Source organism: Festucalex cinctus, chromosome 6 (genome assembly GCF_051991245.1).
Source record: "Festucalex cinctus isolate MCC-2025b chromosome 6, RoL_Fcin_1.0, whole genome shotgun sequence".
Lineage (NCBI taxonomy): Eukaryota > Metazoa > Chordata > Actinopteri > Syngnathiformes > Syngnathidae > Festucalex > Festucalex cinctus.
Window position 1 is genome coordinate 23,591,754 of NC_135416.1, and position 26,461 is coordinate 23,618,214.

The 26,461-nt window shown below is 38.1% G+C and overlaps 1 protein-coding gene across 5 annotated transcripts in view; it reads left to right on the top strand.

Moving 5' to 3' along the window:
* sorcs1 (sortilin-related VPS10 domain containing receptor 1) overlaps positions 1-26,461 on the top strand; it is a 215,843-nt gene that overhangs the window by 91,463 nt on the left and 97,919 nt on the right. For all 5 annotated transcript variants that reach the window (XR_013284119.1, XR_013284120.1, XM_077525635.1 and 2 more), the window contains exons 2-3: positions 11,291-11,358; positions 20,202-20,301. Coding sequence is in view for 3 of the 5 variants with exons in the window: in XM_077525635.1 (XP_077381761.1) it covers positions 11,291-11,358; positions 20,202-20,301 (168 nt within the window). In the remaining 2 variants the exon portion in view is untranslated. The remainder of the gene's footprint in view (positions 1-11,290; positions 11,359-20,201; positions 20,302-26,461) is intronic.

Consider the following 26,461-nt stretch of genomic DNA (forward strand, 5'->3'; position numbering starts at 1 on the left):
TACCAAAATACCAAATGAAAGAGAACTTCAGTCATTCACACATTTATACTGCACTTGGTGCTAGAAAATAGGGCCCAATATCTTTCTCAGACTTTGCACCTGTTTTCAGCCGTTTTCAACACATTTAATGTACAATATTTGAAAGCAAATCACAAACTTTGAATGGTCTTTAAGACTGGCTTACAACTCGCAAATTGTGGCTTCTTTGGAGCGGTCGTGGCTCAACGGGCAGAGCGGGTCATGCGGCATCTGGAGGGTCTGTTAGCGACTCCAAGCAGCCTTGTCGCTTCCAAGAGAGAGTGAGATGGTGAGTCCTGTACTTGCTGACGCGCTGTGTTGCGATGTCGGTTTGTCAAAAGGAAGAGTCTTGAATGCTCTTTTGGTGGATGTAATCAGCCTTTCATGGCGAATGGTGCAGCAATGCCATACAGATCAACATGTTTTGCGTCTTATGGCTTCTGACCTGCGTCTTACGGTCAACAAAAAATACTGTGGACTATTGTCCAACTGTTTCTATGTACCGCTCTCTTAGTTTCTGCCTCTTGATGTGAATCAATAGTTAAAACCTTTTTTGTGTCTGCGCCTTGGGATCCAACCTCAGCACATAACACACCCTCTATGTCCGATTCCTATGTTGTTGTATCCTTGAGCAAGGCATTTCACATACCTTGCTTCTCGTATCACTCACACAGGTGGATGGCTGGATGTGAATGTTTGGTGGTGCTCGGAGAGGCCATAGGGGAACACCAGCAATCATGCTGATGTCAGTCTGCCCCAGGGCAGCTGTGGCTTCATACAGTATGTAATTTACCTCCACCAAAGTGTAAATGTGTGAGTGCATGAATAATTTATCCATTGTTAAGTGTCCAGAAAAGCGCTACCTACAATACAGGCCAAAAGTTAGACACACCTTCTCATGCAGTGCATTTTCTTTATTTTTATGACTATTTATATTGTAGAGTCTCACTATGAATGAACACGTGGAGTTATGTACTTCAAAAAAAAAAGTGAAATAATTGAACACATATTGTCTATTGTAGTTTATTGTAGTTTATTGTAGGGGGGGGGGGGTACTTAAATATTAAAGTATTAACCTTTACATTAAAGGGTAGACCATATGAATTAGGGGTGTGAATTGCCTAGTACCTGACAATTCGATTTGCATCACGATTCATAGGTCACGATTCGATTCAATACCGATTAATCCCGATACGAATTCATAAGTCGATTGTTGTGATTTTTTTTTAATTCAAATTTAGAAAATACTAATCAGTAAACATGTACAGTGTAAGATTTGTATGAAATGTATTATCTGAAACTTCAGTCTTAGAGAGGTTGTAATCTGTTTCATGTTTGAACAGCATTGAAATAAAATATTAAGGCTAACTGTTCCATTCATAGAACATTCTTTCATGCTTAAGGTGTGAATCCTAAGACATTTTGGTGAATATTTTTCCATCAAATATGGATGTTTAAAAATCGATATGGCCGCCTATTGAATCGATTTGAGAATTGTGAGATGTAATATCGCGATATATTGCTGAAGCGATTTTTTTTAACACCCTTAATATGAATCAATTAGGCTTTATATTTAATTGAATTATTATTTGTGATGACTTAAAATTTCATGTCATTCTTACATTGGGTGTTATTTAGAAATTAAAGACTTAAAAGAACAATGCAATTCAATTTCTTTGTAAACATATGCACTGTAAATTGTAAATGAAGCTGAGCGCCAAATAAAATCTCGCCAAAGGCGCCTCATTGGGTAGGGTAACTCTGGCGATAGGCCATCCCTGCTGGCCCTGACTTCGTTGTATTTACTATGGGAAAAGCCCGCCAGCCTAATTGGCACGGTCCGTGATGGAACATATGCACTTCCAGTGGGAGCCCATCTGACAGGACCTCTCACTGAGGACTGCCCACATCTCTCCATATGTGTGAGACAGAAGGGCCCATATGCACACTGCCCTTCAATTAATGAAGCAGAGTCTTGTATGTCCACCTATTAGTTGGTTTTACTCAGACACGGGACCGAAAGAAATTCCCTGCACAGTGTGCAGACACATACTCAACCATTTTCACTCAAACATTGAGTACAATATATGAGCCACAAGGGACACGAGAGAAGCAAAAGCTCTATCTTTGTGCACATCAAAATGCAGTGATTGCATAATGATTCTAAGAGTCACTTTTTCTCTCGAGATACACATTCTACCTTCATGGATGAATTCAGCCCATTCCTGTACGCTGGCTGAGCTTTGATTTTTCCTATTTCTGTGCCCATTTTCCCAAAGGAAATTATGGCTATAGAAACAAGGTCATATTGACACCATCAAAAATCTTTTTGAAAAAATAACAATGACTCACAGTTATAGCAGTGTAAAAATAAATAAATATATAATGTTAATATTAAGCGATGTAAACGATAAGATTTAAAGGGGATGTCATCCCATAAATTTCCTCTACAATTGTAGATTAATCACCTGTCAGGTGATTAAAACAAGCTAATTAATTACATGATTTGGAATTAATTAATTTAATTAATCAGCTTTAATATCAGCGGCACGGTGGGTGACTGGTCAGCTCGTCCGCTTCCCAGTACTGAGGTCGCAAGATCGAGTCCAGGCTTCGGCCTTCCTGGGTGGAGTTTGCATGTTCTCCCCGTGCCCGCGTGGATCTTCTCCGGGTACTCCGGTCTCCTCCCACATGTCAAAGACATGCATGGCAGGTTAATTGGGCGCTCCGAATTGTACCTAGGTGTGCTTGTGAGTGTGAGTGTGAGTGTGAGTGGGTGTTCGTCTCTGTGTGCCCTGCAATTGACTGGCAACCAGTTCAGGGTGTACCCCGTTTATTGCCCGAAGCTGGCTGGGATAGGCTCCAGCACCCCCGCGACCCTTGTGAGGAATGAGCGGTTAAGAAAATGGATGGATGGACTTTAATATCATATCAACTGAAGGTCCCCAAATAAAGGATTTGAATTCTAGGACATTACAGAAATGTCTTTTATACACAAGGTACAAATCACTGTGTTCTTGCTAATAGTCTCGTTTTTGTTCATATTATGAATAAACTTGCTGGTCAATGTTCCAAGTAAGCTTGCCTCACTGTACTGTGTCGCACTCACGTCTGTTGTCACCCTGCTTTTGACTAGTGGTGCAGGTAGGAAGAGCAGATTTCACTTCACATTCATTGTATCTGATTAAAGGAATCACAAGCGTCATAAGGCAAGAGTCATTGTTGCGTTGGCCAAAAGGGCCGCCTATTGGTGCTGAAATTAGAAAAGTCAAATGGTAGAGCTGATCGCACCTGTATTTGGCTGTTAATCCAAAACTAAGTCACTTGGAGACAGTTATTGCCTCCTTTGCAAATAAATGGTGAGACTAATCCAGGCACAGGGCTGCCCTTTGGGTATTCTATGTAGAAATGGCTGTTTTTTTAATTGCGTTAATTTTTAATTAATTTGCAGCATAATTAATTAATCTATTTAAGGCGTCATATTTACAAACACAACATTCTGATTAATATTGTGTTTGTGGAGTATGAGTGAAGCTGCAAAATGCACCTGTTTTTGTTTTGTTTTGTTTTTTATATCTCAGGGAGCGGCCATTTTGCCACTTGCTGTCGACTGAAAATAACATCAATGTGGCTCGGCTGTTTTCTGAAGTTGTTAATCTTTCAATGCTGCTTCTAACACAACAGTGTGTATATGCTAGCCGTTACAACTCAATTTTCGGATTTATGTGAAATACATTAACCTTGCTCTCGCAAGATGAATTTTCACGGTATTTGTGAGTTCACAAACTCCGGAGAATACAGTTTGTACCACTCCCGCAGATAACCGTCGTTCCGAACCACTGGTGTTTTGGATCAATCGCAGAGCGACATTGTGTTTGTTGGTGGCATATGCAACTGTGACAAAACCAAGAAGCCAGCGCCGACGCCGGGGCTAACAAACAAACCCGACATGAATGAATGGATGCTGCAATTAATTCTGTTCTTGCAGAATTACTCACCGTTTCCTTGTTAAACAGCGAGGGCGCTACGCAGCGGCGTCACTAGACTTAATACTGTACTGGGGCACACCTGGGGCACAAAAAAATTCACGAGAGAGAAATATTTATTTCAGTAAACATCTGCAAAATGAACATTTACAAAAGTAAAAAAAATAAATAAAATAAAGCACCCCTACATCTCTGTGTTCTTTCATTTCCATAGTAGAAGGCAGAAGTGGGAGTAAGTCATTGTTTTGCAAGTCACAAGTAAGTCTCAAGTCTTTGCCCTCAAGTCCCGAGTCAAGGCCCAAGTCAAGACTGACAAGTCCCGAGTCAAGTCCCGAGTCAAGACTGACAAGTCTCAAGCGAGTCACAAGTCCTAAACTTTGAGTTTCAAGTCCTTTCGAGTCGTTTTAACAACATCGTAGATTATATTATTTTGGGTGACCATTAAAGTAGGAGTCAGGGAGTGAACCCAAAGTGGTTCATCAGATTGCTATGTTTGCATTGTATTACCAGTAAGATTACAGTCTCATTAATTACACAGCGAGCAACGATAATTAGACAAACAACTGACATTAGCTTACTTACCGTTCTTTTTTTTTTTTCTTTTTTTTTTGACCACCACATAGTTTTTGTACCCAAACAACTAGTGGTGCAACGGGTCACAAAAGTCACGGATCGGATTGTTAAAAAAATAAAATTAAAATAAAAAAATCAGATAAATAGAACGTTGTCTTAATTTATTTTTATAAAACGTTTTTGTCCATTATTATTATTATTTTTAATATATAAACTCGCAATGTCTAACATGGCCATTATGATTTAGGAATACAACTTTAAGTATAAGGAAAGTTACATAATTATTTTATACATCGTCCATGTATAAAATAACAAGGTATCTTACGTTCTATTGCACTTGTAATGCACTTGAAGTTTTGGTTTCTAAAATCCAAATGTCCATATTGGATATTTTGAATGGGTTTTTATTTTGTGTATGTTTTTTTTTTTTTTTTAAAGCTATTGTTTCATAAAATAATTATAAATTAAGGCAAAGTTCTATTTATTTGTTTTTAATAATGAAAAATACATCTAAGTGCAATTTAAGGCACAATCCCTTTGTTTAAATAGGGAGAGTGGATTACAAAGTAGCCTAGGTCCACAATATTGAAAACAATACGAAACGCAAGCGAGCCAAGGAACAGCTGTCACTATGCCAGCCAGGCACCCGATGCTAATGCTAACAGCTAGCTACTAGCCACAAACACCAGAGACTTGTACTGTATCATACAATGACAGTGTAATTAACTTGCGGTTTCTTCTCGTCCTAAATTAGCTATTTAATATACTTTCGGGATGGCGTTATGATAGGAGGTGGTAGAAAATATGTAATTTCAATAAAAACGTTGATAATGCAAGTCAAAATGTCAAAAGAAAGTAGTCAAGCTTGCGTTCACGCCAAGCCTCAAAATCATCATTGATGCAGAGGTCCAGAGCAGAACCAGCAGACAAGAACCAACATTATGTTTCATGGTGATGAAACTCACTGAAAATTAATATGGTTGTTTTGATACAAGGAACAACGTTAGCTAACTTAGCATTAACTTAAAATACTTTATGCTGTAATTAAAAAAAAGAAAACATATTTGCAGCACCTGGAAGTTGCTGGAACCATTATTTCGTGTTTCCGCACGGAAATTTATTGGTGACGGACGCCTGGTGGGTTTTAAAGTTTCCTAGTAGCTAAGTTAGCTATAGCGTGCTGTCTGTGTGTCATCGCAAAGCGCTGAGCAATGAGTGTGAGGGTAAAATAGCATGATTGGGAAATGTGAATGAAAAAGAAGGTGCTGGGGACGAGGAACGGGCGCAGTAAAGTCGAACCATCGTAGGTCAAGTACGTCGTAACTCGAGTTCTCCTTTGTTCAATACAATGCAAAACTACACAGTGGAACCACGTGTTATGAACGACCCGCTTTACGAACTGTGAGTTACGAATGAAATTTTGAAAAAAATATGCTTATAAGTTAGGCACATATCGTTTTGCAAACCTTCTCAGTATGGCTGAGCGGATGGATCATACTGTGCATCTTCGTGCTATTAAAGTTAATTTAACCACCATTGGCTCTGTGCATTACTCGTTGCCATAGTGCCGATTTTTTTTTCTTTTCTTTTCTACTCCTAAGACTAATTAAAGGCGTCGTGTTATGCCGCAAAAATGTTTGACTGTACAGTATGTTTGATACGTACAGTATTTACTGCATTGGAGCATCTAAAATTGGCAGGGGTCAGGGGTTGGTACACATAAAACTGTACCTGGGTCTGTTTCCCACGGAGCAAGCTGCTGTGTGCAATCGTTTTGCCCTCCACACCTCTTCTACCAACAGCGGCTGCTTTAATGTAATTAACATGTCAAAATACAAATTTCCCTGGCCTGGGTTGGGGGTTTTTGTGTCCAAAAAAAAAAAAAGAGAAAACAATAGAAAATAGACAACAGTATAACGTGAATGAGGTTATTGTTATTTTGGAAGGAAACATTTTCAGTGGAGGAGCTGTTGTTCTCGTCTCTTCATGGAAAGTTAGTAAGTAAGGAAATAGGCACTTGTTTGTTTATATATATATATATATATATATATATATATATATATGGATCTGTTTCAATAATGACAATTTGGCCAAAATCGGACACCAGGAGATAGTTCTTTATTGCTCGTTGAACTGAAGTTTTGAGATTACGCGAACAGCATGTGTGAGGTCATGCACAACTTTGTTTTGAACTCTGGAGGTTTGTGCCACTTTAAATGCGTGCTTTAGATGCTTGTTCTAGGCAATCCAGTTCAAATTCCTAATTGGATGACCTTTCAGGCATTTGACTTGAAGTGCTCCACTGTATGCCAGTTTACATCAGGATAATTTAAAAAAAAGAATGTGCGAGAGAAAGTGAATGAATCCAGAGGAAGTGAGAAGCTATGTGGGGCAAGTGTCAATTTAGCCTCCAGCTGGGCAGCTGAAAACACTTGGTCAGTCATTAGCATGCAAAGGTCTGGTGTAGTCGACATTTAAGGTTATTCATTCCCCAGGCCAACTCTCCCCACGCTGACATGCTCTTCCTAAATCACTCTTAATAAACACCCTTAACTAATGCTGTTATCCCAGCGGTTATTTTTCTTCGCACATTTTAATGGCTTGGAGCTGGCCAAATGCACTGCACGTTTTGAGTGTTTTGGGGACTGCAGATGTTTCCTCATGCTTAATAAGCAATATCACGAGGGCCCCAACCAAGCAATGTAATTCTTCCCGAGGTGCATCTGTTAAGCTTGTACTCACAGGAATGCCATGCTGGTGGAAGTGTTTCACAAAGTCACTCAAGTCATACAGTTTCTCAACTGCTTCAATAACAGACAGCTCCTAGATTAGGGGACTTTGTCCACTTTTGAGTGCTTCATGTCTCAGTTTTGTTAAATTACCATTCGTGTTTTTATTTATGCTCACTAGCCTCAATTCCCATGTGACGTTATTTTAAGCTTCGAGTGTTAAAGGGGTATGCTTTTGATTGGTTCCTCATCTAAGGTTCTTCTATGGTGTGAACATAATCAGGACTAGTTAGATTGCAGTAGAGTTATGATCAAAAATGAAACTAAAAACAAAAAGACAAATCAAAATTGTCATAAAATGTATAGTGGTGCTTACGCCCAATTCACACTTCCTGCCGAACGGACGCGCTGCATTTTTCCGTACGGCATCCGCAGGGACTTCAATTCACACCACGTGCGTTGCGTGTCTGGAAATCTGCACCCGCCAGACCACATGATCACGGGGGTTCACGCTGAAGAGTTGAGTTCATGTGATGACAACCGTGTATATAGAGTCCTATTTGTAAACAATAGCCACGCTTGCCTGTTGTCACATATATATGCTTTTTGGACATCATTTCTGGGACTTCTACCTTGGGTTAGTACGTATTGTGTTTAAATCGTGATATTTTGTCATGTTTAATTTATTCATTTTGGTGCCCTAAGCATACAGAAAATAATGGACTTTATCACAATATTGTAATTTTCTGAGACAGTCCTGTATGCAAGTCGCATGCAAGTATTGAGTTTAGAAATGATTTAATGACGCGTATTCGACAACAATTGTTGCAACATATTGTTGTGTCTGTGAAAAGCGCTATACAAATAAAGTTTACTTTGTTACTTCCTTTCTTACCAAACCAACACATTCGCTGCAAACTTTATTGCAGCACAATCCAGCACTCTGCCATTCAGCAGAGCAAATGCTCGGAAGCCCCTCAGTGGCTGAACTGAAAACATTTCTGGAACTAACATTTGTTACTTGGTTTGTGAATAACCCAAACATTGCAATGTATTGAGGTGTTAATCCTGTGCACACAAATCCAAATTTCAACCAAACAATGTAAAGAAATCGTTTCCAAATTATTTTTGCAGTTTCTGCACTATAACAGTAACACATCCCATGATGCTTCTGATAGAATGCATAAAGTTCGGCCAGTACTGAATTATGTTGTCAACAAATTCAGGGAACTGTATCAGCCGAATCGGAACATATGCATTGATGAGGATATGATGCTGTGGTGGGGGCGTCTGTCTTTCAAAGTCTACAACCCCCAAAAGCCCATCAAATATGGCATCGTCATATATTTTGTGTGACTCTGAAACTGGCTATTGTTTTAACATGCTGCCATAAGTCGGGGAAGCTCGTACACTGCTAGACATTGTGTTTTCGCTCCTGGTCCATCTCGAAGGCAGTGGTTACACTTTGTTTATGGACATGTTTTACAATTCAGTCAGCCGATGTGAACGCTTGATTGCAGCGAAAACAAATGTTTGTGGCACACTCAATGGCAACAGGGGAGAACCACAGGCCACAAGAGACAACAACAAAAATGAGTCTTGTGGCTGGAGGAAAAGTCACGTGCCACAACGGGAAGGTTATGGTGACTGCATGGCATGACAAACGGGTTGTCAAAATGGTGACAACCTGCCACCAAGACAAGATGCATGTGATTGAACTGCGGCAGAAAGGACAGAAAGACAAAGTGCAAGTGCTCAAGCCTGAGTGTGTCATAATATACAACAAATACATGAATGGGCTAGATAAGATGGACCAAAATACAGCTGAACTGGCCCCCCCAAAAATTGTTGCCTATATTTTTCAAAGATGCAATGCACTCATCCTGTACAGAATCAAGAACCCTGAAAAGCACGATAGCATCCTGCAATTCATTGTTGATGTTGTGGAAGCCTGGCTCATGCAGGAGCAACTTGCAAACGCACAGGCTAAGGAACGCTGCCCCACTCGGGCACCCTACAAACCACGGCGCAGACTTGATGGACAGCTGGCCAGGCACAAACTAGGGTACCTGAAGCCCACCCCGCGGAAGGCAAGGTCGTGAAAAGACTATGTGGTGTACATCATGTTGTGAGCCCTTGCACAAAGGACAATGGTTTCACCTCTACCACACCAAAAAAAAAAAAAAAAAAAGGATGCCCCATAGAGGTGGAAGAGACTGCACACATGCACTTGTAAATAGGCCAACCTTCATAGTTTGGTAAAATGTTAAAATTGTAAATAGATGCCTGGATAATTTCACAGTTTAGATAATCACATTTTTTTTATTATTATTTGTTTATGATGTTATTTTGAAGAAAAAAAACTGTTTATATGTTAGACCTGTAATAAAAACAAAAAAGTATTGGTGTCAAAGTTGAATTTTTCCTTGAAATGCATATTTTCAAAAAACCCTCTTTTTTTTTTTTTCTTTGTTGTCACTGGCAGCCATGTAATTCAGTGTATTTTACGCACGTGTGTGTTCATATATATATATATATATATATATATATATATATATATATATATATATATATATATATATATATATATATATATATATATATATATATATATATATATATATATATATATATATATACACATGATCAATAAAGCACTTTTCACAGTCCACATCAAATGGCAAATAATCTTTTAATTGACACAAAATTATTAAATCAAATTTCCCACTGTGGTAATATGACCTCATTTATGCAAGAAAATACAACAAGGAGCAACAATAAAATAACCAAAGCCTCAGCAAATGAATTGTAAGCCGAATGTGATTTTCAAAGTTGAGGCTGATTTCCTCTCTTGAGAGGTCAAACTTCTAAAACATTTAAAGGGTTCAAATACCTCGGACGGTGACCTTGCCTGCTATTGAAAGTGACTTTCCATTGATATGTTAACGTTTTCTGAAAATTTCAGGTTCATATCTTTTTCCTAAGGTACTGGTTGCTATGAACATTTGTAAGATGCAAGTACCAAAACTTTAAAGCCCTTTTTCTCAAAAATAGGAATTTCAACTTTCGAACATTAAAACTGCTGTAACTTTGTCAAATTTTCAGCTATATCCATGTATCATATATCATTTTAAAGGGAATTAAGTGCAGAATTCAAATATATCAATATCTCAATTTTGAAAATATATGGCATGGATCAACTCTCCCGGATATTATACGTGATGGTAAATTTTGGGGAGATTTAACTCCTCAATAATTGCATGCAAAACTGACATTGCTCATTTACTAAATACATCATTCAATATCTCCGTAAGTGTCCATCTATTAAAATAACATCAATATATAAAGAGTCTTTTTTTTTTTTTTTTTTTCAACATGATATAGGGAATCCCCGCTTTGTATGATCAGTCATGTATACATTACACTTTTAACATTTGGAAGAGTCTTTTCATCTTACAATGCATGTGATTGTGTAATGCATGAGTTTTTGTTCTTTATGAAATCTGAATTTATGAAGATGAAAGAAAATCACACCTCTCAGAACACCACTTACAGTGGTTTCTGCCTCTGGCAATCAAACTTTTCAGAGCCTCTCTAAACCAGACACAGTTCTTTCTGTTGATGACCATATTTTGGACCCTGTTGGCAGCTTCACAGCCTCATAATTTGTAATTTATTTTTATAGTGGCAAGATTACATTTTATACCAGAGCAATAACTCTAATGTAATCTTCTGCCGCAGTATGTATTAATACTGCATGTGATGTATTATTAATCATTTATTACTATTTTTTTCTCCACAGAGTGAAAGCGTAATATGAAGAGATTCCTTTTCTGAACAGTTTTTTTTTGGTTTAACACAGTATTCACTCTACCACACATACATAATTTCATACGTTGAAAGTTATGTTTTCATATGTGCACTGTTTTTGAAAGCTGTATATAATTTGTATATTTATTCATTACAATTTGTCCTGTTTTTCAGGTGATTTTGATGCTGACCAAATTATTTGATTTCAACCTAAACAGTGTTACTGAGAGCTCATTATGGAGGTAAGCTTATCATACTACATTTGCTCATGATACTTTATGGAAGACACAATGAGTCATTCAAGATGAAACATTAAAGTTTACGCCACGCCACACCCCAAAACCACTCTACAAAAATTGACAATAAGGATAAAATAAAAAATAATATCCAGACTTAAACACTATCGAGCATGCATTGAGAACACTGAAGATATTAACCGCAAAACAAGAAGTGATACCTGGAAAAAAGGAATGCTCAAACTGAGCTTGATACAGATACTGCAAGCAAAATATTTGCAAATAAAAAGCAACCTTGATTTAACATATTAATTGGGGGGGGGGCATCTAATAAAGGTGATTGTCAATTAAATTGACATTCAATATAATATATTTTTTTTGTACAGTACAGCATTATTGTGAATAAATCTAAATAAGCTTGAAACTCTTTGAAAGTTTTAAAGTTTATCCTAGCTAGCGCCGCGTCTTGATTGTCTGTTTATTAACAACAGCCCAGATTTCCTCACCTCAATCATCATTCACAAATTATTTCCATAAATGATGTGAGAATAATCGGTTCTGATGATGGATTGGTGGATGGTAGGGGTGTCACGATTCGCCAACTCCACGATTCGATTTAAATTTCGATTTTGGGGTCACGATTCGATTTTTTTTTCGATTTTTTTTTTTTTTTTTTTCCCGCTCCCCCACTTTATAACACAGAGGCATATGCTTCTGTAGGCTAAGGCTAGTCTATGATCATTGGTTCTATTCATTGTACAGTAAATCTTATTTCAAAAGATCGGCTACATGTAGGTGATGCAATTTCCATATTATTTTTGTGTAAATTTATGTAATATATGATAATTGACATTAGGCAGGAATGATCAAATTCAAAGAATTTATTTACAATATAAAGTTAACCGTCTTGTTCTTACTGAAGTGTAAAATAAAAAATAAAAAAACAAAAACAAAAAGTCACAGTGGGTGCCTGCCATCTATTGACTGTTTTTGGTTACAACAGTGTGCTGTGCGTTCCTCTTAAAATAATGTGCAATGTGCAACAACAACAAAAAATATATTGTATCCAAAGTCATGGAACAAATACAGCCTGAACAAACTATATCCCAACATTTACAGTTGCTGGGCATACTGTAGCGTGGTTCAAGTACACTAATTAAATGTTTGAATCCAGCGTTTTCCAAGGCTGCAGGTCTGCTGCTATAAATAGACCTATGGATCTGGCGTTTCGCGCGAGCTGAAGTGTGTGGAAGTTTCACTGTAAATGAGGATGAAATAGTTGGTTGGACCGTTGTTTTCCCACTTCTAGTTGAATTTGATAAATCTAAATCTTTGTGATGCCTGCGTAAATGTCCCGTCATGTTTGTCGTGTTTCCCGTTGTTACGGCTGGCGGCTCGGGCCCGCCGCCGGCTCCGCTCCCCTAGTATGTATGTGTGTGTTTGTGTCGGCTGGTGCCCGTATAATGGTACTTCAGTTTGAATGCGCCAGCGCGACACTCTGATTGGAGGACTGTGCCAGCGCGACACTCCGATTGGACGACTGTGCCAGCGCGACACTCCGATTGGACGACTGTGCCAGCGCGACGCTATTGTGTATCCGTGTATTATACCCCTATTGGTTATTGTTGTTTCTCCTCCGTTCTGTCAGTTCTGTCAAATGCGGTTATTATTTGTTCACCTTCCACTTTCACTCCCTTGTCAAACCCCTGCCTGAAATTTCAATTAAAACTACTCAGATGTTAAAGTCGACCCGTGTTTATCTACTCTATATTTTCTGTTATTGTGTTACTTCCCTTCCCCTTGACGAGCCGGGCGTAACACCGTGGCCGAGTACAGTACGCGCCCATAGCATATCTTGCAACTGTGGTCTTTTTATCGACAACGTGAACGTTGTCGACATAACTCACCGGGAACGCAAAATGTTTCCAAACTGGTGACGAGAGAAGCGGGAGCGGCTTGAAGCACCATTGCTGTGTCTGTCCGCGCTTGCCATCATGACTGCAGGAGAAGTCAGCTAACAAGTGCCGTTAGCTAGTAGCTGAATGGCTGCGTCTCATTTGCTTTCCTGGGAGGTGGCGGTGGCGGCGGTGGCGGCGGGCGCGGGGGGGCTGGGGGGGGGGGCATCGAATCGTGTGTCCTCTCTTCTATTTCGATGCTCGAAATCGTGACGTAATTTCGATCGATTTCGATAAAAAATCGAAATCGTGACACCCTTAGTGGATGGACATAGCAACCAAAAAAAGTCAAAGTACAACATAATGAGACAATTCAGCACGAAAGTGAACAGAATGACAATAACGCACGTCATAACACACCGTCATACCATGTAGCAAAAGCGCGCCGTTGGTCCGGTGATCTTGCTTGGTAATCCAAACAGAGATAATCTTCAATTCCGGAATCTCTTTCTTGATTTTTATTTTAAATTCAAATGACTACATTCACACACTAAGGCATGTCCACTGACGAAGTGCAAGAAGCAAGCGAGCACATTGACAGGCTGTCGGCCTGCTTCGCTGTCATTGACATGACCGACAGCGAGTCGGGATGAGTGTAATTAAAGTTATGAAATGCAGTGATGCCTTGTATGTAATGCCGGTTAAATATTGTAATGTAAAGTTTTGATCACTTGTCGATGTCAATTTCATGACAGGGTCTATGAAAGATCATGACACACCACTCGATGCGTCAAAAATGAACCACCTGACTGAGTTGCATATATCACTTTATGCTCTTTTAAGTGGGATGAAACTAAAATCAAATATTAGCTATGAAATATGAAACTTGAATATGAAAAATGATTGTGATGTTTCCCGCAATGGCGAGTCACACCTCCCCAAAATCCACATAAAGTATGGAGTGACTTGTAAATACAGTACAGGTAGTCCTCTAGTTACAAACTTCTGACTTGAGAACATTCGCAGATAGGAACGTGATGTCCATAAATGCCATGTTTCGTGCGCACAACATGATACAGTACATTATGGTACAGTACTGTAGCTCCCCTCTGCCACAACCCCGCCATATAGCACCGCACCATTTGCGTATTTCAACTCCCACTCTGTCCGGCGATGCACAGCCACGGCGTACGCACTCTTCGTGCACCCAATTGGCCCAATTGGCGCCACACTGTGAGTACTCATGAGAAGCAGCCCTCAGTCGTCTTCCTTATTGGCGTGGGCAGTCGCCATCTCGACTCATCATCTGCGCCAGTCACATTCATGTGCACTTCACGGACAGTTGGAAAACATACTTCCCTGAGAACGTTGCACTAAACAATGCCTTCCACTTCAGCAGTTTCACATGAACTCAACTCAATAACTCCTCCACCATCTATGCATCTAAGCACTTTTTTTTTTTCTTGTACACCTTTGAATGTTTTTATATTTCATCTGACTTTTTTATTTATTTTAATTTTTTTTTAATAATTTATCTTATGTCAGGGTTGTCCAAACTTTTTCATTTGAGGGCCACATACAGAAAATCAGAAGGCCACAAGGGCCACATAATGTGATGAAGAGAAGTTGTGTTTAGTCCAAAGAATTGTACAAATAATTTATTTGTGCTTTTGCATATTTAGAAAAATGCTACAGTATATAAACAAATTTATTTGTAATATGGCAGTAGGGTTATTATAATTTTGGAATTTTTCATTTTAGTTAGTTTTTTATTATTTTTCAGGGTTGTTCTGTTAGTTTTTATTAGTGAAGTTCTTTAAAAAATGCTTAGTTTTAGTTTAGTTCGTTAGTTTTAGTATTAGTATTAGTTTTAATTTAAAAAAAAGTGTATTACTTGTGCGCAATTTTTAAAAAACACCATGGGAGCAATGTCATCTTTTGGTGCTTTTCTATTGGCTGCTGCTAGATGACGTCACTTCTGTGTGACACACTTTTAAACATCATTATTCCGGTTTATATCAAAATAAATCTACTAAAAATCACATTTAAAATCATCCCCAAAGGCTGATACATTAATTTTTTTTTCATGCATTAAATTAATTACCAAAGACTAAAACGAAGGACGTTTGCTATAATTATAATTAGTTTTAGTTAGTTTTGTAAACATAAAATGTAGTTTCAGTTAGTTTTTGTTTTTTATAAAGAATTTTCGTTTTTATTTTATTTCGGTAACATTATTGTTTTTGAATTTTATTTTTATTTTTTTCATTGGTTTAAGTAAACTAAAACAACCTTTAATGGCACCTGTTTGTTTTTTTTGATACCCTCCCTTCTTACTTTAACCATCTCCAAACATTTTTCGTTTTGTTTATTTTAACTGAATCAAATGCCATTTTTAACATATGTCACGGGCCACTGAAAAATGGACGGCGGGCTGCAAATGGCCCCTGGGCCGTAGTTTGGACACCTCTGTCTTATGTCAAGTGCGCTTCTCCCCCACAGGATTTCACCTAAATGAAATGAATTAATGAGCTATCATTCAGTTTCTCCTGTCGTATTATTGTGATTGCAAACGATTACATTTAAATTTACGCATTGACCTGAGCAGCAACATTCTCCCACGCCGCCTTCCTCTATGTCATATTATATAAAATAATGTTATATTTTCTCGTCATATTAAAAAGTGGAAAATTTGCCAGTTTATAAAGTGGCAAATTTGCCACTTTTTCTCGTCATATTTCCCCCGCCCCCTAAAAAAATATATATTTGTACGTAGCCCTAATACTCCGTCGTAGGCGAAGTGTATGACAAATGGAACAGCGGCGTATTATTTATTATTGCATTTCCCTCAGAGTTTCAATTCAAATTACTTGCTATCATTTTCATTAACCTCCAAGTCAAAAGATTACATCTGAATCACAGTCCAATCCCACAATATCATGACCAGTAAATAAGTTGCTATCTAGGTGGATAACTTTCCGTCAGGATCATTGTCCCTTAGAAACTATCATTTATCATTTATTGCATGTTTCATCATCTTGGAGTCTGATGAGTTCGGACTATTTTATTGGTCAACTGTGCAAGTTGCAGTGGCACTGAAAATAAGTCATACCTTCAATGTTTCATCTACAGAAGGCTCTGAGGAGCCAATCAATAACCTGATGCTACTGTCCTGTGGACCAGTGTGCTGATGATTCTGAAGTCACCCCGGATAGTGCACCCTGAGGAAATTGAGTCCTCACCATAGAAACCAGGCAGTGATATATAAATAGGGGTAGTACATTTGCAAGAATAGCATGAATATTTTAGCTTTTGTGTTCAGAAGGCTTCCAAACAGATCCTTCAATACAATTTATTCATACTGTAGTCAAGCCTGATAGGAAAGTTCAATGCAAATGACTGCTACTTTTGAAATCAGTGATATGTTCGTCAATAGTTATGAGAGGACTTTGCTTCTGCAACTGTACTAGCTGAACGCTCATGAGCACACGGTAAATTCTGTAAATTTTACTCTAAACTGAGTGTATTTGGTTCCACTCTAAATAGAATAAAATTTACACTTGGAAGAGAGTAAAATAAAAACTTTTAAAAAAAACACACACACAAAAAAATCACTCAAGGGTTGAGAAACAAACCCACAACTTCAGGTTGTGAGACAACCGATTTAAGGCTTAGATACACCAATCCGATGTCGGCAATCGGACAACATTGGGCCGACGGCATGCGCCGTTCTGATCAGTGTATAAATTATTATCATTATCGTAAAGTCTGATCGAGTTGGAATACGCCGGTGGGGGACGTTTACAGCAAATTTGACACGTTGAATCGGCGTCGGTGCATTTGATCACTGCGATTGGCTGTTAGCGAGCGAATCAGAGCACGAGGCAAGAAGGGGAGGTGACGAACGCGGAAAAACACTACTGATGGAAAGCCTGGACCATTTCGTTTTTCTTGCTCATTTTGCGCATCTTCACCCTGCTGTATCCTCCACATTTGAACGAACAACATCTGTCTAGACAGAAGATCGGGAAGAGGACTTTGTCTAATGGGGTATATGCCACAGTAGAGGCGGGACTGTTTTTTACACAACAGTTTGTTTCCAGTTCGGTTTGCGACGTGTGGGCTGCGTCAAAAATACTTGTGCTTTCGACTTTGTGCCCCTGGGTTGCGCGTTCGCAACCCGGACCGAAAATAAACTGATGTGCTAAATCACGTCCCGCCTCTTCTATGGCATATACCCCATAGCCACGCGGAGTTTGAGTGATACAAACAAGGTTTATGGAAGGCTGGTATAAACTTGGCGCTTCCTCGAACCTGTGGATCATGACAGCAGTGGTGGCATGGAGAAAATAGTGCCCTCAAGCTGATCACGTAGAGAGGAGAGAGAGGAGCGGCGGCAGTGTGTGTCATTTTTCTATGTTGGTTTACAACACACACAGCCACAATCAAAACATATACATTTGTAATTTCACAAGCAGTCCTCAGATGAGCAAAGCAACTTGTACGGGGAATCGTCCTGGATGACATTAATTTACACACAAATAAAAGTTACTGTTTGTTCAATTTTTATTATCATTATTATTATTTTTTATTATAGACCGACATAAACGTGTTAAATACGAAACAAATCCAATTACTGGTAACACAAATAGATATGACAAGGATTAACATCCTTATAACGTCATTAACTCATTTGCTCCCAAAAACGTATAAATATGTTCTATTTTAAATATTAACAGTGTCCCAAAGACATATTTATACATTTGTTTTTTTGTTTTTTGTTTTTTTTTAATGATCGAGCATACAGAAGGCTTTGATGCAGCCTCTGAACTGATGAGAATTGTTGAAGCAATGGTAGTTATTACAAAAACGGCCAGCAGGTGGCAGCAGAGTATAAGAGATCAACCAAGGCCATGTTGCAACAAGCTCTTTTTGCCAGCGTTTTCACCAGGAATGTGAATAATGATGAAACTTAGCTATATTCTAATGCTTAATTGTTGCAAAACGGAAGCAGATAGAATTTTCTTTTTTATCCTGATGAAAGAAGGGACTCTAATCTTCTTTGGGTAGGTTCCATGTTTTTATGACAATAGAACACAATATTCTGTGGACCTTGCAAAAATCAGTCAAAATCCAGTAAAATAGCCGGGAACGAAGGGGGAAATGGCGACGAGTGAATGAGTTAACTGCGCCATACAATGCATTCTGGGAGCAATATATACAGGTAGATTTAACATGTCCAGAACACATACAGGCAACGTGTTGCCACGTTATTTTTTTATTACAGTTGACCTCCGTAATTTAGGGCTGGGCCACAAATAGCGAAAATCTGCGTAGAATTTGACGGCAATTGTTTTTAAGTTATATATCATTATTTTACCGATCCGGCCCACTTGGTAATATATTTTCCTCCATGCGGCCCCTGAGCTAATATGAGTTTGACACCCCTGCTGTACAGCTTAATGATGCTAAATGAGGAAAACGCTTCTGCACCTCCTCGGTCCAACCTGGATTTCTGATAATGTCATCTTTCTCACAACTGTTACTATACAACCGTGTTCTTGGAGCAAATCCATTGCCATGTGTGGTGAATCAGGCGCAGATCTGCTCCCAGCTGTCAGAATTTGTGGGCGTGTTTGCGGCGGTATATGATTAGAGCAATATTCTTAGTGAATAGTAGGGCTGGGTATTGCCGCCAACCTCACGAAACGATACGTATTACGATACAGGGGCCACGATACGATACGTATCGCGATACATATGTATCCCAAATAAGAAACATTTTTTTTTTTTTTTTTAAACAAAATATAGGAAAATTGGTACACTGAGACACGTGCCATGTTAAGTTTATCAATAAATAAATGTTGACATTCTTCCTCTGCTTTCATTTTTCTTAGCAAGACACAGTGTCCAATCACCGGTGAGCTATTTTTGCATTAATTGAAGGCAATTAACTTCAAAGACACTGCTGGTTTTTATTTTTTAGGTACAATGCAAGCCACAAAGGCAAACGTGAACTGCCGATTTAAAGTTAACGAGCAATATCCATTCTGACAGCTGCGTATCGATACGTGTATTGTGATGAGGCCCGCAACGATATATTGCTGTATCGATTTTTTGAGTACACCCCTAGTGAATAGGTGGGTAACTGGGAGGAGACTGTGGGTGCATTTGTGGAGCAATATTTAGTGCTCTTAGCGGACATTATTATGCATTATTAGTGAATCTACCCCTGAGTTTTTGGTCAGCTTCCAAATTGTTCAAGCCAATTCTCATTTGTAGCTTTCATTGTACTTAAGAGAAGAGGCCTTTGTGAGATCAATGTCAGGAATGAGAGAGAAAGAACACAAAACGTATGCCTTGCGACCCTTCTCAAGCTGTGCTCATATAGGCACGTGTTATTTTGTTGGTTTGTTTTGCACTAGCATTATTATTTCTCTGAATTTATATACCAGTAATAATTCAAAGCTGAAATGGAGGAATGTAGGTTATATTGTGTATTTAAGTCAGAGGAAGTCACTACTGTGTTTGTTTGTTTTTTGCACCATAGCATTATTACTATTCCTCTGAATATAGGTAATTAATTAATTCAAATCTGAAATTTAGGTTGTAGTGTGTATTTAATTAGTCAGAGGACGTCACTAGTGTGCGTGCGTGTGTGTTTGCACTAGCATTATTATTCTCTTAATTTAGACACTATTAATTCAAATCTGAAATGGAGAATGGAAGTTATATTGTGTACGTAATGAGTCAGAGGAAGTCACAACTGTGGCCATTAAAATGTGGCCACTACACTCCTGCGGGAGATCCTGTTGATATGTTCAGCTCAATGGGGACTTAATTATATCAGTGCCTTAACCCTTCAAATGTCAGGGGACTTTTAATTGCAACAAGTCTTTTTTTTTTTTTTTTTTTTCTTCAAATGTTCATCAGACCTTTCTGATCAAATTTCAGGTCAACTGACTATGGAGCAACATACCAGAAACTGAATGACAAAGTTGGAGCAAAGACAATACTGAGTTATTTGTACGTGAGCCCAAACAACAAAAGAAAGGTAATACTACTCATTTACTATATACTGCACTTTACTAAAATACTCTAACTATATCCAACAATGCCAAGAAATTGTTACTGATATTTCTCAGCCAGCTTCACAACACTTCCAGAGAGGTTGCTGGTGCTGCAGTGGCACCTCAGGAAATCAATGGCCATTAAAGTGCCACCTCAAAATCAGTTGTGCTCCTCCCAATCGGGTTTCAAAACGGATTCTTTTCCCATCCATCCATTTTCTGAACCACTTATCCTCACTGCCAGCTGTCTTCGGGCGGTAGGCAACGTTGGCGGCCAATCGCAGTGCACACATAGACGAACAACCATTCATAATCACACCTAAGGACAATTTAGTGTTTAATTAACCAACCATTGGGACATGGCCATTGGCCATGCACCACCTACACAAGACCACTTGCACATGAATAGTGTACTTAATGGTCTCTAAATTTGGGGTGTCAAAATAACGCGTTCATTGTGATCAATTAGGGTGTATTCAAACCTACACTGTTTGGTCCGCTTTAAACGGACCAGAGTTCGTTTCCCACGTCTTTTGTGCAGGTCTGAACACACACAAATGAATCCTGGTGCGGACTAAACAAGCGGACCGAGACCGACCTTTCGAGGTGCCCCCAACCCCCCCCCCCCCAACACTCCGTCCGCACACCCCATCACCCCTCCCCTGGTAGAAATGAACAATATCTGAGTATTTGTCAATTTTGCTTTATTAAACAAAATAACTTGTAAGTAGGGCTGGGTTTGAAATATCGATATATCTCTATCATATCGATACACCTTTTCATATCCCAATATCGATACATAAAACCATGTATCAATATACCCGCGACCCTTGTGAGGAATAAGCGGTCAAGAAAATGGATGGATGGATGGATGTATCAATATATCGACCCCCCCATTTTTGTCAATTTATTTACACAGCCTGTGCTGTGGTTGTAATTTATTTAAATTATTATTTATTGTTTTTATAAGGCCATGTTAAATGAAACAGATTAATGTAACTGCAATGGATTCAATTCCTAATGTAAATATTCATATTCTTACTAATGCATTAAATTAGAGCAAGAAGTTTCTACTCTTTGCAGCATTGGTACTTTTGACTGTCTAAAATATGTGCTGCATGAATTTCTCAACTGAATCGAAAATCGTTGTGAATCATGAATTGAATCGGGCCCTTGTGAATCGAATTAAATCGATTCTGGAAATCTGAATCGATACCCAGCCCTACTTCTAAGTGTCAATATTGAAGTTTTAAAAATGTTCACAAAAATAAGTGATAAATAATAAGTCTTTATAAAACTAACAATGACACCAAATACTCAAATAAATAAAGCTAAATGAATTAAAATAAAACTCAATGCCACTACTATTAACAAATGAACATCTGGAAATAAACAAAGTGCAAGCAAGTTAGTAGAGGCCCTACAGAGGCACATGTCTACATTTCTGGGCTGCAAAATCGGCTATCAGGTCATCATATGACAGCTTTTGTGCAATTTCCGCATTTATGTTAGGGTATGAAATGCTCCTTGAACATATTGAAGCATTGATCCTGTATTCAGAAATACAAGACAATATTCAGGGATTCTACAATGAAATATGGTTTTGAACCAACCATGGTACAAACATTTTCTAAATTGATTAGGATTATGGTATTGTGCAGGCCTATATTTAAAACACAGATACATGAAAATTTTAATAATCTACCTTTTTAGAGAAGGACTGATAGGGCACTATGTAAAAATTCTGGACATAATGTTAAAACTATGAATATGAAATGAGGAAATCTACTTAGCCTTAAGATGATTATTATTATTATTTTCAAATTACACTTTCACCAGTACATGCCGCTCTTGGCCGTTCCATATGAAACAATATATTGTCTCGTCACATTCCATTTAACATACCGTATAATGAACGTGCTGGTCACAACCATTCCACTGCGGCGGTTTGGAGTGTTTTTTTTTTTTTTTTGCTAACTGTGGTCATGTAAACGTAGCTGCTACAAAATAAACAAATTGTCATACCTGCAAGTGACGCGCGAGCATCATCTCATTGTTTTTTCTTTTCCGCTTTTCCGCCCCCAATTCTCGATGCCTTTTTGATGACATGTCCAGATATCCAAGAATAAACTTCTGCCAAATTTGCGATTGAAGCATAAAGTATGTCTTTGGAATGTGGGAGGAGACCGGAGTATCCGGAGATGACACCAACTAATTATCTCTACATTTAAACAAAACAAAGTTTATAGTTTTTGGCATTAGACAGGTCAAGCACCAAGTCACAATTCGAGTAAATTATAATAAAACAGAAAGAGTGTATGAAAATTAATTTCTTGGTGTAGTTATTGATGAAAGATTTATCTGGAAGTCCCATAGATAATGTTAAAAGGAAAGTGTCTAAAATTATCGGGATCCTCTACAAAACAAAGGATGTTTTGAATAAGAAGTCGTTATATACATTATATTGCTCATAATTATTACCATAGCTAACATATTGTGTGGAAATATGGGGAAATGCTGACAAAACATACTTACCCTCTTTTCAAATTACAAAAAAAAGAGCAATAAGTATTATTAACTGATCAAAATATACAGAACCAGCAAATTCATTATTTATCTCAATGAAATTTTATGATCTAGCTGAGTTTATAATAGCTCAAATAATGTACAAGGTACACAACAAACTACTTTGCCATAATATTCAGAAGAACCTGTTTGAAATCAGAGACAGTGACTATGATTTAAATGTCTCTAAAAAAAAATCAAAATAAGAGTAAATATTAAACAAAGGTGTGGTTCAATTATAGGTGTAAATGTGTGGAACAACTTTGGAATTAACCTGTAAAGGTGTGAATCACTGATTGTGTTTAACTCTTTGACCGCCAAAAATGTTTAATAACGATTAGTAAAATCACAACGTATGCCGCCATAAACGTTAAATGACGTCAAAATTTTTTTTTAATTTATTTTATGTTTTCTCAGTGCAAGAGCTAAGTGCATAGCTCCCTGGTCAATGGGTTGGGGAATCAAAAACACTAACTATGACCAGCAGATGGAAGCAATGTATATATTTTCGTAAACGATCAAAGCCTTTGTCATATCAAAGGTTTTTTTTTTCATAAAGTGTGGCAGTAAAAGAGTTAAAAGGATGTATAAAAACAAAGTACAACAACCTTATTTAAATTTGGTATAAGTCAGCACAAATGTAGAAATTAGAGTGCAATTAAAAATGAAGAAATGCAATATCACAACTGACAAGAGTAACATGTGGTATTCCACCATGTTCAGTATTGAGACTTAAATTATTTATAATTTATTGAAATGACATTTGCACTATTTCAAACATATTAAAATTTGTAATGTTCGCTGATGATACAAATGTATTTCGCAACAAATATAGACCCAATTATTAAATCACAGAAAAAAAATAGTGATTAGAATAATGAATGTTTGGCTACAGAGAATCAATTAATCAATTAGTACTAGGGTGTGGTATATTAAAATGTATGGAAATGGTGTATTTGAAAACACTGGAAATACTGTTCTGTGCAGTAAAATAGCCTACCTTTAAATTTAGAGAAGGAAACTATAATTGAAGGGGTTTATTTATGTTTGAAACATGTAGATTGAGGACCAACATAAAATACAGATGTGTTTCAGTTTTGAGTGTAAAATTGTGGAGTGGACTTGATGATTCTGTGTACTTCTCTGTTGGGGTTTAAGAAAACATCCATCCATCCATCCATTTTCTTGACCGCTTATTCCTCACGAGGGTCGCGGTGATGCTGGAGCCTATCCCAGCTGGCTCTGGGCAGTAGGCAGGGTACACCCTGAACTGGGTTGCCAGCCAATCGCAGGGCACACAGAGATAAACAACCATCCACACTCACAAGCACACCTAGGGACAATTGAGGGTGCCCAATTAACCTGCCATGCATGTCTTTGGAATGTGGGAGGGTTAGGGTTAGGGTATACCCGGGAATACCCGGAGAAGACCCAAGCAGGCACGGGGAGAACATGCAAACTCCACCCAGGAAGTCCGGAGCCTGGACTCGAACCGGAGTCCTCAGAACTGGGAGGCAGACGTGCTAACCATTCGATCACCGCGCCACCCGGTTTAAGAAAACATTAAAATGTAAAATAATTCATGCTTTTAGTGCCATTGATAAAATGTAAAACATATAGGAACTGTAATGTGATTGTTTTACTGTAGTTATTTTGTTGTAATTGGGACAGAATAGGATAGTCAAAAACAAGCCTGTAGTTTCTGCCGATGCCATTTTTGGTTAATTGATTTGTTCAAAGGGATGTTTGTCTTTTCTATTCTGTTGCATGTGGTCGCCGACATGATCTTCATTCATTTATTCACACAACATATTCGGCTTTTCACACACAAGTGGATGCCAAGATAAGTGCCGAGTTTCGTTGCTGTCTCTGTGCCATCACCGTCAGATCAATCTGGCCTCAAGTAGCGTACTGGATGGCACTCCAGGTTGTAAGCAGTGACTAAAACAGGATTTGCTCCTCCTATAAATAAACACAGGTGTCTCCCTTACACACCATTGAACTACGAAATTTACAAAAAAAATCCAGATGCTACAACGTGGAACGTTTGCTTTTGAATGTGGATAGATTATCAAAAGCTGACTTTATATTTATTTGTGTATTTCAACCTAAGTTATGTCCTATGTAAAGGACATAGAGTACAGTAGTGTGCAACCCGAGAAAGGAACCCAATTCAATTAAAGCGAGAGGCAGGAACTTAGTTTGGCAGGTTTGTTAGAGGGCTGGGTGAGCTCAGGCAGTGTTCCATTAGCCCTGACAGTAAATGCCTCACATCAAAGGAGCAGCGTTTGTTTCATCCACTGGATCAAACATCTGGTAGCGCCTCACCGATGCAGCAGAAAAAAAATGTCATAATTCTGATTAGCGTGTCAACGGCTTTCGCTTTCATGTGCTCGATTTACAGGCACACGGAATGGCAGTATTAGCTGGTGTATAATTCATATTCAGTGTGTCAAGTACCCAGAGTTTTATTAATGATATGCTGTCAATGTATTACAAAAAAGAGAGAGAAAGGAAACTTTGAGGAAGGCGTTAGCCGATGGATGCCCATCATGTACTATACGAGTACAGGTGGTAGCCAATTACTAAGTCTGCTACCTTCTTCTTTATGTTACATATAGTAAGTAATTTGGTCGAGCAGATGAAGAGAATAACTATTATAAAATTGGTGTTTTATTTATATACACTATCATGACAATTGTTATAAAGACCATGTTTTTTTTAAAATTTGTATGAAAAAAAAACAATCAATAGAAGATCTGTACTCGTGTAATTAAGTAATAAAACAAAAATACAATATAATCCAAATAAATACAAGAAAAATCAATTGTGCTGTGTGCTTTAAGTCTATAAATACTAGGGATGTAACGATAAGGGCAATATCGTAATATCGTGATATTAAAACTTCCACAATATCGTCGTCGTCATGTTCACAATATTTAAAAGGAACACATATATTTAAAAAAAAGTCAGGTTGATTTCCATTTGTGCAGTTCTAGCACCCTCTAGTGGCTAGTTTATTAGTGCAATTTAATATTCGGTAGGGATGTTTTGGCCTTCTATGTTTAAATCTATTCTAATTCTCAGATGAAAAGGAACCTAATTTGCTTGTGAAGCGATCAATGTGTGCTTGTATTAGCAAGTAAGTGCCTCAATATTATTAGAGATTGTAGGTGGTTTACAGTATATGCATTGCTATTATGTACAAAAGCACAATATTGTGCTTTTTTTTAGGATGAGCTGTTTTTAAAAAAAAATAAATCATTTTTTTATTTTTATTTTTTTTTACAATAGTGTGATCTTTTTTAAATACCCCCCCGCCCCATCGCCCCCCCCAAACCAATATTGTGCTAATTATCGTATCGTGACCTTCATATCGTGAAAATATCGTATCGTGATTTTGGGATATCGTTACATCCCTAGTAAATACCTGATTGATTTTGGTCATTCTAGCATAACCAAGGCAGCTTGATGTAGATTCATATTAGTATTTGATGTTAAAGCAAAACAAAGGAGCATTTGGTTTTTGTTGATTATGGCGGCACCTTTGGCCAAAAGCGGTATTGTTTTCCCTTTATT